Source organism: Chlorocebus sabaeus, chromosome 4 (genome assembly GCF_047675955.1).
Source record: "Chlorocebus sabaeus isolate Y175 chromosome 4, mChlSab1.0.hap1, whole genome shotgun sequence".
Classification (NCBI taxonomy): domain Eukaryota; kingdom Metazoa; phylum Chordata; class Mammalia; order Primates; family Cercopithecidae; genus Chlorocebus; species Chlorocebus sabaeus.
This window is the reverse complement of record NC_132907.1, coordinates 3,377,501-3,392,616: the sequence shown is the minus strand read 5'-3', so window position 1 is coordinate 3,392,616 and position 15,116 is coordinate 3,377,501. Positions and strand designations below refer to the sequence as shown.

At 33.1% G+C, this 15,116-nt stretch overlaps 1 protein-coding gene across 20 annotated transcripts in view; it reads right to left on the bottom strand.

Moving 5' to 3' along the window:
• Window positions 1–15,116, bottom strand: part of ARB2A (ARB2 cotranscriptional regulator A) — a 481,527-nt gene that overhangs the window by 251,429 nt on the left and 214,982 nt on the right. For 18 of the 20 annotated variants that reach the window (XM_073014612.1, XM_073014598.1, XM_073014605.1 and 15 more), the window contains one exon: window positions 8,276–8,494. The exons of the other annotated variants lie outside the window; for them this stretch is intronic. In XM_073014612.1, the coding sequence (XP_072870713.1) occupies window positions 8,276–8,494 (219 nt within the window). The remainder of the gene's footprint in view (window positions 1–8,275; window positions 8,495–15,116) is intronic. 20 annotated transcript variants of the gene reach the window in all.

The following is a 15,116-nucleotide window of genomic DNA, read 5'->3' as shown; positions in this document are numbered from 1 at the left end:
TATACAAATAGGCAAAGGTCTGTCTTCATCAGTTCATGTAAACAAATAATATTCACTAATCAAACCTTTATTTTAAAAATCTCCTGTGTGTCAGGTGTGGTGGCGTGTACCTGTAGTCCCAGCTACTTGGAAGGCTGAGGCAGGAGGACTGTTTGAGGCCAGGAGTTCTGCAGTGAGCTATGATGTCATCACTGCCTTCTAGCTTGCGTGACAGAGTAAGACCCTGTCTCAAAAAAAAAAAAAAAAAAAAAAAAAAAAGGGAAGAAAGGAAAGGGCAGGAGAAGGGGAAAGAAAAGGGAAAGGGAAAGGAGAAAAAAGTCTACTGTGTTTACTAGGCTTTGGAAATATAAAACGTGACAATATAAAGGTTAATTTCTGGTGATTAAAAACAGAATTATGGCCCTTTAAAGGTTTTAAAATTAATCAGGTTTGATCATAGTTTCCCTTTTAAACGAAAACTCTAAAATGAAGAAACAGGTATGCTTTGGTGAACAGTTACTGGTTATATTTTAAGACTGCCTCATTGAATTGTTAGAACATGCACGTAATAGTGATCTTGTCAGGTGGGAGCCACTCCTCTCCTGGCCTCATACGGAGGTACTTCAGCTAGAGTTAACATTCTTAGTTTCTCTCCCCATATCCCATTCTTTCTTTCCCTCAGGAAGAATATGACTTCTCTGATTAGCACATTTAGGGAAAGAAACTGAACATGCTCAGCTCAGCTCTTCAGGGCATCTTTCAAGTAGGTTGCAGAAAGGATGAATTCTAGTTTACTTTCTACCACATGAAAGGCAAAGGGAATATTTGCAGGATAAGGGGAAAATTCATTTTTGGGGGAATATATCAGGAAGTCCATTAGCTACAGATCTCAATCAAAGTTTCCAGTTGAACTATATCAATTATTAATGCTGGTGTTTTGTTTCCTTTTGTCTGATTCCTATGTAATATTACTCACTGAGTTCCAAACGGCGGAGTGTAGCACTGAGGTATTATTTTGGAACAATGTTGTGCTGTAAGACAAAAACATACTTGGTCTTTGTCCCTGGTTCCTGGAATAGAGCTCCTAAAACGCTTGAAATTTCATGAGTCATAAAGTGTCTTTTGTTATTCATGACAATCCCCTGAAAAAAACCCATCACTGAGTTTATGCTAATGAGGTGACATAGACTGGGGCCTTTAGATAGCCTCAGGATGGGACTGGCCACCAGAAAGACCCAGTGATTAGAGAGAGGGTACTTTCAGCCTCGCCCACTGGCATCCAGGAAGGGGAGAGCTTCCAGGTTAGTAAACACACTGATGTGCTGCTGGGAGGGTGGCATGCTGAGAGAGGGGATGGAAGCTCAGGGTGCCCTTTCCCACATACCTTGCTCTATGCATTCCTTCCATTTGATTGTCCTAAGTTGCATCCTTTATAATAAACTGGTAAACGTAACTATTTTCCTGAGCTCTGGGAGTCATTGTAGAAAGTTATTGAAACTGAGGAGGTAGTAGCGGGATCCCCTAATCTATATTCAGTTGGTCAGAAGTATGAGTGGCTCCTCCAGGACTTGTGACTGGTGTCTGAAATAGGGGCAGTCTTGTGAAACTGAACTCTTTAGGGAGATAATGCCAGAACTGAACTGAACTAGTGGACATTCAACAGAAATTGCAGAATTGGCTGGCATCAGAGAAAACACCCCAGAAAGATACTGGAAGGTACAAGGGCCAGGGACCTTAAGAATTGGATTAGTTCTCAATTGAATCTCAACGTGAGAAATGATGTTATTTATTAGTCCTAAAGCCTGTGGACTGTGTGCCAGATGCTATGTTTGCTTTACATATATTATTATTATTTAGAGACGAAGTCTTGCTATATCAGGTTTGAGTTTTGCTAGACTCAAACTCCTAGGCTCAAGAGATGCTCCCACCTCAGCCTCCTAAGTAGCTGGGACTAGAGTCATACACTATGGCACCTGGCTACACATATTTTAATATCATTCTACTTTTCAGGCAAAAACTCAATTGCAGCGGTGTTAACTTGAAGTCACACTATATTAAATGGAAGAGCTGGAATTCAAACACAGGTCTATCGGATTGCTTTTTTTTTTTGAGACAGTCTTGCTCTGTCACCCAGGATGGAGTGCGGTGGTGTGATCTCAGCTCACTGCAACCTCTGCCTCCTGGGTTCAAGTGATTCTCCTGCCTCAACCTCCCAAGTAGCTGGAATTACAGGCGCCCACCACCAATGCCTGGCTAGTTTTTGTATTTTTAGTAGCGATGGGGTTTCACCATGTTGCCCAGGCTGGTCTCGAACTCCTGACCTCAGGCAATCTACCCACTTGGCCTCCCAAAGTGCTGGGATTACAGGCGTGAGCCACCAAAACCCAGCCTTGGACTGTATTTTTAACCTCATCTCCATACTGTATCTCTATAATGGTAGGATTCTGAATGTTATTCATACACTAAAACAGGAAATAAAAAAAATTATTCTCACAATTTGCCTTAAATGACTATGAGCTTTAAGTTGATATAGAAAAATATAAATGCCTTGGAATGTATTATAGAAAACATTTACAATAATACATTTTTATGCTGATTATTAAGATACTAACTAAGTCTCTTTTTCTTCTTTCCAGTTATATTTTAAAAGACCTGGGGGCAAAAAACAAAAAAGAGACTAAAGATAGAGTTAATTGGGGTACACAAGTTTCTAAGGGAAGAAAAATCCTATATGAACAGCAGCAGCCCCTTGTGGTCTAAGGGGAAAAATAGTGTATCTGTAGTTATGGGGGGTGAAAATATGTTTTTATAAAGAATATATGTACATATTTAGCCATTTGACTCAGTTCTCAACCCAACACATTAAAAAACAGATGCTTTAAAAAGTGATCTATTGCCAAGATGCTTGTTAAAATTTTATCAGTTGAAATATTAAAATTCATTATGAATTAATTAACACATTATACAGAAATAAAATGTTTTTGTTTCATCATTTTACAAAGTACTATAACCAGTGGTGATTAACACTGGGAATTTTGTGTGTCTTGATATGTGTTGCTCAAAAAGAAACTAAATTTATAGGATTGCCACTAAATTGATGACATTTTCTGTCTTCACTCTTGAATTCTGTTGGCAGATGTTTTTGAGAACAAAAAATTCCATCTTATTACAAAACATATTAAGCAGGTTTTCCTGCCAGGCAAGTCTGACATGATGTTTATTGCCTAGACCCAATCAATCCCCCTAATAAGCCATAATATATGCTAGCAAGTACACTATTTCATAGTTAAGAAAACTTGCCACATGAAACAGAAAGTTCTTTGATCTCTCATGCTCTGCTCCTAATGTCTCAGAAAAGTGCTACATAATCTACTAGTCATATCTATTTATACTCAGTAAGTAAAATAAAATTATACTTTGCTAATCTTAAACTTTTAGGCCCAAATGCTACTTTACTTTTGCCTGTATATACTAGATATTTGCAAAAATTTGAAAGGAGACTGACTATTTACAAGATACTAGAAAAAAGAAAATCCAAATACTTGAATATACTGGGAAAATAAAATAGTTCCAGAAATTAAACAATCATTGTTTGTAATACAAATAAATTGCACTTGATTGCTAAAACACTAGACAGAAATGACTTCAGTGGCATTTGCACAGAAGAGATTCAGAACTGTGAACATACCCAAGTCAGAACATCAAAAACATATTTTTGGAAAGAAAGCTTTAGTTTATCAGAGTTGGCTGTTTCTAAACAATTGCAAAAACTCACATGAATGCTGAAAATATCAATCAGAAAACTAGGCAACACCAAATATCTTACATATTAAAGAATAAGATTTTTGATGGATGTCAACAAATAATTGATAAATATTTAAGTATCACTATGTGCAATTCCAGGCTCTGCTGATTCCTATTCTGTAAATGTCTCACATTTGGATTTTTTATTTTGCGTCCATGTAATTCTCTTCCCCTCTATCCTCGGCATCTGTTTTTGCTTTCTTTCACATGCTGGGTCTAATTCCTCTCCTTTCCTTCCCATCAGCAGAGTCCACAAATAAGTCTCACTTTAGGAAAGAGATGTTCAAGCACTTCCAACCCAACATTAGACAGACAACTTTTGCCTATACTCTACACATAGTCTCTAAAATTCTATTAACTGACCTTCCTTGATTTACTTGTCCTCTTATGCTCCAGTTTGATACCAGAATAACTTCCATTCCTATGCTGTAGGTTCCTTTATCTAGGTATCTCTTAGGCCTAATATTTTTGCTTTGGTCTCCATCTTAGGGATTAAATTCTAGTATCAGTTCCTGACTCCCTCATAATATGCTCTGTACTAATGCAAAAAGCAGCACATACCTGCTTTTAACGATTGACACGTAATGCCAAAATATATAAAACATGCTCAAAGATCTAAAAGATTATGGGGAGATCTAGTGGAGAGGCATGAAAATAATTGCTAATATTAATTAAATTATTAGACAAAAATACAAGAGACATATCAAGATAGTATCTGGTAAATTCCAAGTAAATTAGCTAATTATTATAAATTTCATGAGTCTCAGTAAGGAGAGGGGTCATTGGTTATAGTGAGAGGAAGAGGTAGAATTTCAGCTAGGCACTTACAACGTAGGTTATAAGTGGACAGAATTTTGGATTCAGGAAATAACAGGAATTGAAGTTACAGATTCCATAAAGCACAAAGTTTGTACAGGGTAGAGTAACCCCAGCAGCCTGGCTGTACTCTTAAGAGCAAATGTGTAACACAGAAATTGCAATGGGTCAGGTTGAAACATTTCCATTTTCATCCATAATTTTAGCAGTATAATGACATAGCTCAAAAGGAAAATAGGATATTCTACTTTTACATATTCAGATGAAAATATATAGTTCAAGGTATCAAATAATGACCTTCTATCATTAATTTTTGGATTGTAATCACAGCTACTGGATTGAGTGGGAAGTCAACAATTGTAGTGCTATTAGACTCTTTGTTTTGGTTTGTTGGAATGTTTCCTCATAGAAAATCAAGCTGCATACTTTAATAATGCAGGACATATTTCAAAAAGTAGTAGTTGTAGTGTGGGGTTTTAATCCTGGCTCTACTACCTTACTTAAAATTTCGTGTGGAAGATCTGCTCTACAAATATTTATTATGAAGGCTCTGTTCTAGGCTCTGGGATACAGTAGTGAGCAAAGTACTAAGTACACGCCCTCATGAAGCTTATATTAAGAGCTATGTGACCTTTGAAAAATTACTCAAAGGTCTGTGTGTGTTTATGGTACAAACAGGCTTTCTTAGTTGCAATGGAAAGTGGCAGAGGGGAGGATATGATAGCTCCTGCTCCTGGGGCAGGGTTCCCAGACTGAGTTTCCACCCTCCAAAAGCTAAAAATTTTTGACCCACAATCTGATCTGTAAATTTGGATCAGTATTAGTCATACTATTTGTAGAAAATATATAAATATACATACATATTTATATAAATACTTACATTTATACATATAAAATTGTTTGTAAACATTTAATAGAGTCCATTAAATAATACCTGGTCAAAAATCTATCTTTGTCATCAAATGTTGTTTACTATATTGTATCATACATTTACTATACATGGCTTCATTTTCAAATTTCAGATACATATTTTGTTTTCAATCTACAGAACAATGTGGTAAAGAAGAAAGAGGGGAAGAATCTACAGTAATTACAAGTAGATTTATTATCTACCATTTACTAGCTTTGTGATCCTAGACAAACATCTGTGTATCAGTTTCCAACTATAAAATCAGGACGAAATGATGTGATTCATCTACTTATTAGGCTGTCACAAAGAATAGAAGATAATTTCAAATTGTAAATTGGTAGGAAGTATATAAATAAAAGTTAATTTAGTTCCATCATATAAGATGCTCTGTGTCTGAAATTTACAAATACTTGGTATTGGGAGATACATAGAGAGAAGAAGAGCACTAGTATAAGCCATTTCTAGAGTGGATCAAAATTACTAAGGAATTAATACACCTTACACAAAAAGAATCATTCTTCTCTTTCCCACTACAGGGCCAAACCTTACTATCTAGAAGTATCTTTGAAGAGTGTCAGCATATCTCTGCTATTTTGCAAAATTCCAGAATATTTTAAGAGAAATGATGTTTACTACGAAAAAACATTTCATAACTAAGACCATCGATACAAAGTTGTATTATGTGTTTGGGCCTATTTTTGTCTTTTGGTGCTTCTGGTGGGAACCTGAATTGATGAATGAAATGGGACAAAGAGGCAAAAAGACTTAGAAACGAGGGAAAAATGACGGGAGTTTAAAAAAGAGAAAATAATTAAAAAGAAAACAAAAGGAAAGACAGCAGGTCTCAACAATGAAGCAACATAAAAAGAATGTTGTTTACTTGGTATAAGAAAAAATAGATGCGAGGATAAACAAAGCAGATGTGAAAAACAGAATAAAGAAAATGCATGCATACAAGAGAACAAAAGAAAAAAAGCAAAGCAATGGTCACAAGACAAAGAGAAAATAGGAAGAAATAAACTTATGGGATAGATGTCTGATATCTGAGATATATGCTTAATCTGTACATGTCATAGGCAAAAAATTGTTTAAGAAGAAATAAACTTAATATACAATATCATTTTGTTTGCATTTTACATAAACAAGTAGGTACACATTATAATTTCAAAAGCCTTATATAATTCATTTCTGAAACCTGGATATCAGAGGTAATCTTTTAAAAGTTTTAAACTGTCATAAGACGGTGGTTCACAGACTGGATCATATAGAAGAAAGCTTAGTACAACTGATAGAGAAGACGGTAACATCATGACCCCAATGTAATCATATAAAAGAAAGGGGGTGATATAACCGCATTGGAACAAACAAGCTACGTATTGCTTCCAAATATAATAAGTGTTCTTGCTTTTCAAATAATATATTAAATAGTGAGATGCTTCCTAAAAATTTAAATATTATAATCTGCTTGATTCATTATATGAACTGCTTTGAGAATTCTTTGTCAGGATACATTTTTGGGGTCTTGAGAATATATATGCTGTTTTCACCACTGCTTAACTGTCATAGCTTACTCAATAGACTGACCTATAAATAAAATGTTTTGAATGTCTAAAGTACAATTCCAAAAAGTAGAGTGATTATGCCATGAACTAGAATAATATAGAAAATAAAAACTTAGAAAGCAATATATTTCCCCTAAAAGGTGGTAGGAAACATTTTATTAATGATCTTCTTAAAGTAAATGTAAAAATAGCTCCAGTTGAATAATTTGAAATGTTACTACTATCCTATGGTATAATTTATAAAATGTTATTTTCTCTATGTGTAAATGTTCTGAATTGCTCACTTTTGAGGAATATTTCAATATACTATTTTTCTTAACCAGCAGCATTTTCGATATGCTTTACTATTAAACTTCTAGCATCCATAATAATGGCTTTGAAAATTGACAAATATCTCATATATATAATTTACAATATGTATGTCAAGCTTCTGAATATGTCCAAGTGTAAATAAAATTGTTTGTGCCCCCTACAGAATTAGAAATCCTTGGGCAGCACTGCTGTAATGATCCCATACTGATAGTACTACAAAGTGCAGAAGTTCACTGGGTAGGACAAGAGAAACGGACAGAGTTCCCTCATTACACTATCCCTACACTATTTTAGCTCAAGTATTTATTAAGATATTAATTACTCTTTCTCCCTCTATCTCCTTTTAGACATTAGGCTGAGACACTGGAGATAGTTGCTCATCGTAAAACAATGCATTATCTAGTAAACCTTACCCCCCAAGATGAATGTTTTGTATGGAGCATTATTAATTCAGCAGGTTATATGCCTTAGAATTGTTAGGCTACATATACTCTCTCTTATGGACAACATAATGGCATGTTATGCTGTTTTAAAGATATGCTATGTTTCCTTAAAGAAACAGCATGTTTGGAAATTGAACTGGCAAGTTTTCTGCCTTCTGCATCCATCACATTAAAATTATCTTAGAAAATTTTTCTTGAGGTAGTGTATGACACAAAAGGAAGTAGAATTTGCATCTGTGACTTCTATAAAATGTCACACTGAAATAAGAATGAAGCATTTTATAATTCTGAATTAAAAAACCCATTTAATCCAAGTAGACAGCCATGGGAAATAAATGATGAAAAATAAAAAAATTAATACTTTCTTTAAGAAAAACAAAACAATCTATATAAAATAAAATGTACACAAGGCAAAGAAAATAGTAAAGGAAAGTAGTGGTCTCACTCACTCTGATATACAATTGCATCATTTCTTTTTCTCTTTGGGGGTTACGATACTTCTCATAGAAATCACGTCGCTTCTTTGTTTCTTTAGAAACTTTATCTTTTCTTTCCCGTTTTTCTGCTGGTTCATCTGAACTATCAGATGATGACTGTACATGTATCTTCGGCTTTTCTACTTCAATATAGTTTTCATTGGGATTTAGTACTATAACTCCATATCCTTCCTGTTTTGAAATGAAAGAAGGTAGCATAATTTGAATCTTATAATCCATTTCAATTTTCAAAAAAGTTCTTAATTGCTTCAGACTAAGCAATTTTTATATAGTTGCATATTCATTAAAATACTCCTTTAGGCAGGATTATGATTTTATTTTTTTCAAAAGAAAGTCATTTAAAATTGTTTGCTTTTATTGTGTATACAAATAAGCATTTATTATTTAAAAGAACAAAAAACATAATTGCAACATAAAGATTATAAAGCTTAAATTAAAAAACTAATTCAGATCTCTCAGAACCCAAAAAATGATTGAAATAAATTAGCAAATAACAAGTATACTTTCAAATTATATTAATATTTATACTGTTTCGAGAAAACAACCTCTGAAATTGAAGTTCACAATTCAAACTGCATTTTTTGGTCTATTTTTCTTTACAATGGCCCTTTAATGAGCATTTTTTATTTGTCTGAGCAGTTAAAAAGGAATAAATCTGATTTAACATTCCAAAACCACCCATATCTACATTATTATAAACACATAACATCTACCTGTGTACCTTGAATTTTATTCACTTCTTTTCTTACAGGAGGCCAGAAAAATCATAAAGCAAAATAAGCTACTGTCTTACTATAATGTATGGAAACAAGTCTTTAATCTTAAAATTTCTTTCATTTTTCAATCTACCATAAAAATTCTCTTTATTGAAAACTACAACCAGGAAATAAGCAAAGTTCCAAAGTTAAAAAATACAGCTTGTTGAGCTATTAAGGCTTTTTTTTTTTTTTTTTAAATTTGTAAAACATATGTTTTCCTGTCTTATTTCTTTCTAGCCTGGCAAACATTTCTGTGGTTATAATTAAGAAAACATTTGATATTTATATTATGTTTAATAGAATAAGCTAACCATGAGAAAATATAGAGAGGGATAAACAATAACCACTGACAAGCATGGGTAACACAAATTTTTGAAGCTATTATATATCTTGTCTTTTCTATTCAATTACGTGTTGTGAGGTCCCAATTATGTCCTTGTAAAATACTATAAGGTCATATTTAAAAGATGTATGATATTATAATAAAAACACAAGAGCTACAGAAAATGGCTCATAAAATCTATTTATTAGAAAATCTATTTAATAGAAAATAAAACTTATAAAATATCCTTGCTTATATATAGTTTTTCAAGACAGTAACTGTAGAATCTTCAACTTGAAGTTTAAATTTTAAATTCTTTTTCTGCCAAACCAACCATAAGATGATTTTAAAAAACTGACAGCAGTTAATAGTAAACCAGTGTTAGCATAGACTCAATTATCTTATTTTAAAATATGCTGCATTGCTGCACATGGTTGGTTTTTTTAAACAGTTGACTTCACAAACTACTTACAAACTTCTTTGGAATTGTCTTCTGTTTTTTCCTCCAATTGGATGACATTATTGTCTAAAATCATTATTTGGTTTGGAAATTTTCAAGATCACTGAAGTTCTGATTTTAATGATAGGACTATTAATTAAGATATAGTCATCTTACATATATGAAAGGTATATAATAATATATAGTAAACTGATTTACAAAACACCACCCATTCTTCAACAGATGTTCAAATAAAACTTTTAGAATAATGCTTCTTTCACAAAAGGCTAATAAAACACTTTACAAATTTTGTAATTTAAACATTCTACATCAAAGCAAAAGAGAATTTTTTTTTTAAAGTTTCTTAGCTCTAAGTCAAAAGTTTTAACAACAAAAGATATTTTATTTGGTCCTGCTTTATTCTAATCTGTATAGCTATTCAAAAGTCTTGTAATTCATTGTGGTCACTGTCAGGTAGACAGATTGTCACTTGGTGATTTTCTACAGTTGGACACACTTGACTAGTTATTAAAATCACATTTGAAGGATGTTCCTACCCCTCTTCCTTGTGCCTCTTACAACTTTTCACGCCCTTCTCAAATTTCAGCTATAACTTCTCCTCCCACTAAAAGTAAGTTAAAGAACACTGTTGCACTCTGCTAAACAGGGTGAAATAGAGGCATTCAGTACACTGTCTCTGGTGTAAGGAACATAGTCAAAAAAGGTCACCATAGGCCAAAAAGAAAATTGCCTCCTTACTAGATTCTGTACCATGAGTAAGTGGTCTCCTGTCATGTTTCTTCCCTGCCTTCTCTGAGTGAACTGAACTTTAAACACACACACACACACACACACACACACACACACACACACCCCACCCTCTCGTACTCAGGCATTAAAATTAGCAAGACCAAAACAGAATCTTAAAATTAGTAGAGCTGAAAATAGTGATATACTACATTTTAATGATAATATGAACAATTTCAAATTCAAAAATCTCACTCAAGGTAAAAGAGTGGGACTTTAATAAATTGATATAATGTGGCATCACCTTTGTATAATGAATAAATCTCAAATAAAGGTAAACTCTTTGAACAAAATTTACAGTCACCAGAATTGTAAAACTATTATCTTATTACTTAATCAATAAAAATAATATTTTCATATCTGGCTTATTTGAGCAGAACTTTAAACTTCAATTTTTAGAAATCATAGATTGAAAAATTATCACACCTACTTAATTTTAAATAGACTCTGAAATTTGATATGTTCCATCTAAATAAGTATTTTAAAAAGGCATTTACAAATCATCAAAGAAGCAGTATTTGTCTAAGTTATTGATTATGTAACTGAAAATTACATGACTCATTTGTTCAATATCATAAAGGCACAATGTCAATGTTTCACTTAGGCATCAACAGATGAGAAATGATTCTATTTTTAAATCACCACTATATAAATCAATTGAAGATTTATCATTTAGATTTCAACAATGGATGTTTCTATTTAAACACCCAAGCTATTTAGAAAATATTTTATCCTTTAGATATTTCGGATTGCCGATTTAATTAATGTGACAACAATCAAGAAACACTCAGGAACATTCTCTGTAGAAATGAGAGCTGATATTAATAAATGTCTTTGTTGCAAATTCAATTACCGTTCTGTAAAAAACTAACATTTACAATTAAAGTATTTCTGATAAATTAATTAATGCAATATTCACGGAGATCATTCATAACCATTTTATAATGAGTAGCAGAAAGCAGGAGTAAGAAAATAAAGTTAACTATCCCACCTATGTGCTCTAACCACAGATATATAGTAAAACTTAATGTTGTCCTTCGTTTCTCTGTCATATGTAACACTGGCAAAAATTTGCTTTATATAAGCTAGGAAGATTTTTGCCATGTCAACATCAATATATGGAAATTAAGGAGTCAAAGAAAATAAAGTAAAACAAAGCAAAGACAAAATGTCAGCAAATTTTACTGTTTTAAACTGAGTAACATTGACTTCTTCAAAAATCAGACTAAATACCATTTTAAAAAGTGATTCTTTCCATTCCCAGTAACTCAATCAGTACACAACAAAATTAGTAAGAAGAGATGCCAGTGTGACCTTTCATGAATCTACCCATAAAGTTTTATGAAACTACACAATAATATCAGGCATCAAGCATATCTTAAAAGAACCGTGCATTGCAACTCTACTAAGGAAGGCTCCATAACTTATGTTTAGACTCTTAAACATTTTATATTGAAGGATTTCTTTTATATTTAATTATTCCTTAAGTATGTTACATTTCTTATAAGATAAAAAGTTAGGTCATTTCAAATATACATCGAAACCTTTTCTCTTATCTTTGAAAAGATAAAATGATCAAACCGATTATCTAGCATTCTACAACTAAATAAATAAAACTTCTGGCATCCTTTATAATGAATTATCAAATCAATTCCAATATCCAACATTTCAAAAGACAAAGCATACATAAAGTTGTTAATTAACTCATGCTTGATCACAGTCTAGTAGAAATTAAGGTGATTAAGAGAATAGATATTGGTAAAAGTAAGCTTTATATCTTTAATTCATCTCATTCCACTTTTATACTTTTGTTGCTATAATTCTACTTTCATTTTCAGACCTGTGTTTACAAGGTATAAACTATGGAATCTTAATCAGAAACCCTTAAACGTTCATTCCTAGACATAGCATTTTATTCAGCACAAGAACTTGTGATTTAAATAGAATACCCAGGTCTTAAGGCCTTCTTTACTTTGAAGTCTGTAGATGCACTTACTAATAAATAATAAATCATTTATCATTCAACCAACAAATGATGGCTTAGGTCAGAGAGGTCTAAAACAAACAGGTGATGCCAAACACAAAGAACCAAAAAGGAAAACTTTGATAGACAAATTATATCAGTACAAATACGAACTTATCAAGAAGATTCTGTAAATAGATAAAATCTTAAAATGCCTGACGGAAACCAGACTTTTGACCCCAAATGAAATCTGATAAAACTGAAGACTTATCCATGTTAATTTACCTAGTCATTACCAATTATAAGAAAAATGGAAAACCGGCAAATTCTACATCTTTTCAAGTACCTTGTGGTTGGCTAAATAAAAAAATCAGCTGAAAGTACTTGGCTCTGCATATTAACCTGACAATACTGCAAGCCACATGTGACCAGAGAGGTCAGGGGTTAGAGTGGAATCCTTTGACCTGTGGAACTATCTGTTTTGGTCTTCAGGCAAGGCTCTGTAAGAGATCATTTTACACAAATTTATCAATCATATTTCTCAAGTTCAGCACTCTATCTGCTTGGTTTGAAAGAAGATAGGTGCTCATCCTCAAGGGAAATGAAACCCAAAGTGCTTTATCTATAAATGACATCTACCCATAGACAAACCACTGTCCATTCATCTTTTCTGAAAGATGTATGCTGTATTTATTCTCATCTTTTTCCAAGAAGGGTATGTATATGTCACTGTTGCAACATCCTAGGTGCAACAGTGAGATGAGGTCATGACAACCAATCAGAAGTCACTAGTGAAGCGTTAAAGTAAACATAGCTGTTGGAGCTGCAGCTCTGCTTGAAAAATGCCCCCTCCATTATTTTAGCAATTTTCTCAAGACGTGACCTGGGACTGAAACGCGTGAAATGTCACTTGACTCCGTTTTGTGTTTCTGCTCAATGTGCATTTAGGTAACAACACTCTACTAATATTTTGTAAAATGTTCTTCACAACCATACTTCAACTTGTAGCTTCATGAATTCTAATTCACGTGTGTGTTCCACGGTATAAAAGTACCATAACGGGGACCAATATAGATTATCCCAGTTAAGTTTCCAACTTCAAATAGCTCATCAAGTTAGTCAGTAAAAGAAAACATGCCACAAAAAGTTTTCAGAGGACCACCTGTTGTCTATTATTTTTACATAGCACTTACTCATAAATCATAACACAGGGTAATTAATCAAGCTGTCAAAGAGAAGGTCAAAGGTTATATGGTAGAGTCAGAAGGTCATGCATGGGCTGATAGAGGTCAGGGTCACACCGCATTCCTCATTATCAAGTTGGGATGAGAGACGGCCCAAGCAAACAAAAGTGAAAGCAGATGGAGAAGTGAGTGGATAAAAAAAAAAAAAGAAAATTTCACAAACAAAAAGAAAAGTGAAAGAAGACTGTCAGCTGCCTTCAAATAGAGAATAGAAGAGAAAAGAAATACACTGAAATGTGTTCAAAGGAGCTCAAGAACATAAAGAAACTACAGTTTTATTAATTAAATTAACTGAATATAACTTTTCTTGGCCATTTTATTAGTGCATACTAAGCAATATTAGAAAATACGTGTTTGGCATCTCTGTACCTTCTCCAGTTAGATTAACTAAGGTAAGGCAAAGAGTTCCAAGGATGAAGTATAATTTACAAAAACAAACAAACAAACAAAAAACTTACAATAAGAGTTTTTCCCCCTAATATTGTGTGAGGGTTATAACATAGATGCAGATAGTTTTAAGCCATACAACAGATAAATTCTTGAGTATGACACAAATATACCCATAAACATAAATGTATCATAAAAGTCCTTTTGAATAACAAAACAGTTATAAAATATTCTATTATCACGTTGGCCTGAATTAGATGCAGAATACTGTGCAAAATTAGCTGTCACCCTTTGCTCAAAATCTTTGTTAATCTCATTTTGAATGTTTGCAGCTTTATCAACACATGCATCAATGTCAGCTCCTTGGTTACTGAACCGCTGTAGTTGGAAGAAGATATAATTAAAATGTTTTGGCACAGAAAAGGTGAAATTGTATCTTCCCTTGTTCCCTTAGGAGTCTGTAAAACATGAAGGATATATTGACAAACACACACCCTTGTCTCCAGTTCTGACATGTCAGGTCATCCAAGCACTATTTATTTTAAAACATGCACTTTGCACTTACCCATATTATCACCCACTTCATTTCTAACTTTTCCTGGGTTTTAGAACATTATGTTGTTTAAATTTTGCAAATTTCTCTTCTATTCACAATTTACTTATGGAAGGATTCCATAAATGCACAATAGTACCATTAATACATTTACCATTCATTTTGAGGACAGAAATATGATTGAACACCATAGTTTTGTGAAATCTTTTATATTCTTTGCTTCTCATTCTCACAAAATGACACAAAGGTATACCCACACATTTATACATTAAACTAAAAAGAAGTAACAAATTAAAACTGTTGCCCAGTCAATGATATAT